The sequence below is a fragment of the Phaethon lepturus genome, unplaced genomic scaffold (genome assembly GCF_000687285.1).
Source record: "Phaethon lepturus isolate BGI_N335 unplaced genomic scaffold, ASM68728v1 scaffold35705, whole genome shotgun sequence".
In the NCBI taxonomy this organism is placed as follows: Eukaryota; Metazoa; Chordata; class Aves; order Phaethontiformes; family Phaethontidae; genus Phaethon; species Phaethon lepturus.
The window spans coordinates 1-2155 of record NW_010539013.1 but is presented as its reverse complement, the minus strand read 5'-3'; the positions used below and the strand labels follow the sequence as shown (position 1 = coordinate 2155).

The window sequence follows — 2155 nt, the reverse complement described above, 5'->3', positions numbered from 1 at the left end:
CTCCGGCGGTAATGCTGTCTGCATGTTAATGCAAGTGGGGGGAGCCAGCGGAACTGGTGGCAATACCATCCGCTTCAAATCTGGGACAATCCAGTCCCCTGCTCGCAGGGCATTAAGGCAACAGATTCAGGCCCCAAGGAGAAGCAGCACCCAGCCGCCCTCAGATGACTCTTGCCAGCTGACTCACAGTCTGATGCTGACAGGCTCCCTAGACATGACAGAGTTCAGCTGCCACAGGGAGAGGAGCATCGCTCCAGGGGAGGCTCTTTAGGCAGGGAAGAGGCAAAAAGGAAGACTTATGGCTACTTTCCCTGCAATTTCTTCTCAGCCTTGTAGTGATTTTCTATGTAAGACAAGACCTAGGGTCTCAACAAACCACAGCAGTCCTGATGAGACCATCAGGGGCTCCGGAGCAGCATGCAGAAGTGCAGTTTCCTCAGCCTAGCCACAAGCCATCTTGCTGTAAAACCCAGCTCTGCACTGGCTCCCTCTGACTACTCTCTCTTATAGCAGAGACTCACGCCTCCCCCTACTTAAAAAAAAAACAAAACCCACAAAGCCACATAAAGCATCCAAAGGAGGGGGAGGCCCAAACAGCACGCCAGAGGAACTCAGCTCGGTGAGGACACGTGAGCCTCACCACTCTGCCCTGACGTCAGGCTCAGCCACCGGGGCTCTCCTGAATGGCTCACCTGGCCACCACCTTGACCACAGCCAAAACAGGGGTGTGCATACCTCCTCCCAGAGGCAGCCAGGAGATCACACCTTGCCTAGGAGCAGTGCTGGACAAACCGTGACAAGTTCTCTGGGAAGCCAAGGAAGATCCCAAGGAAGCAGGCACAGGGAGCGAGTGGGGATATCAGCAAAGACGAAAGAAGCAGCTAGCCACACTATCAGACTGGATCTAGCGAATGCCTTAAGGTTACAGCCCTGCGGTAGCTGCTAGTTCCAGCGGCTGCAAGGGCAGGTTAAGCTCAGACTCCCCTGCACACAGCAGATCAACGTGTGCCCAAATTCTTAGAACACCCACGGTCAGACATCGGCTCCCATGTGCTCTTGGGGAGCAAGGGAGAAGTGTTGCTGGTCCAACAAGTGACAGCCACACGTGTAAGCCAAGCCCAAACCAAAAGCACCTCAACTCTAACCTTTCATTTCTGTTTAACACCCCTGTCTACCCCTACATCACCAAGACAGATTGCTTCTAGGACAGTCACCACAGCTTGCTGTGAGCATGCTGCTTCAGCACCAAACACGGTAAGGTGTGACCTGCAGTGGCTAACCCATGCATTCAGCCATCCCAAACTACAACCTGTTACTGCTACATGAAGGTCCCCACAGCCCGACCCCACTAGGGCCAACACACCAGAATACAAGTCACCGGCGTTGCCAAACTTCAGCCAGCCTCTTTCAGTCTCCTCAAGTTTCCATAGTGTTTTTAGCCTGCCTGTGGTGAAGTTCTCTTCCATATCAGATCCTCCAAAGGACTGAATTTTGCCAGCTTTTTTGACTGCTGAGCATCCCACAGCCTGCCTCTGAAAAGGCCATGTACCAGCTGTCTAGAGGTTAACAGAAGGATTCCGCCCTCCAGCCTTCGCATTCCTGTTGACATGGCAGTCCCTGGGCTGTTTTAGTCGGGCATTGCCAGATACAATTTACCAAACGCAGGCAGCACATGCAACGCTGTTCAAATGTCAGGATGCGCAGCCCTCCTGCTCCAGAGGAGCTCTCAGCCCAGAGCTATGCTAGACAGGAAAGGTAGAGACATCAAAACGTCACCACAGCATGCGGGACACCAAATCAATTTCCTAATTTCCACTGTCCTTAACAAGAAAACAAAGTTTTGGGGTGAACAAGGAGATCCAACAGTCCTTCAGCCCTGCCGGCCCGGCTCCTCTCCCCCTCGCTCCCAGCCACTGCAAGCCCCCTACACCATCAACGGGACACTCACCTTGAGGATCTTCACGACGACCCTCTCGTTGTTGGTGATGTTGATGGCCTCGAAGACCTCGCTGTACTTCCCTCGCCCGAGCTTGCGGACCAGCTGGTAGTCGTCCTGATTGCTGCGGGCACCAAGGGGAGGAGAGGATAACTGACAGGGCAGCAGGCCGGGGAGGGGGGGAGGCCCTCTCCCAGCCCCCCCAGCCCCCCGGAGACA

General features: G+C 54.6%; 1 protein-coding gene across 1 annotated transcript in view; it reads right to left on the bottom strand.

The window, feature by feature from the left end:
- CSNK2A2 (casein kinase 2, alpha prime polypeptide) overlaps window positions 1-2060 on the bottom strand; it is a gene marked incomplete at its 5' end in the record, with an annotated part of 25156 nt that extends 23096 nt beyond the window's left edge. The window contains one exon of the mRNA XM_010287001.1: window positions 1949-2060. Within this exon, the coding sequence (XP_010285303.1) occupies window positions 1949-2060 (112 nt within the window). The remainder of the gene's footprint in view (window positions 1-1948) is intronic.
- Window positions 2061-2155: the final 95 nt, after the last annotated feature.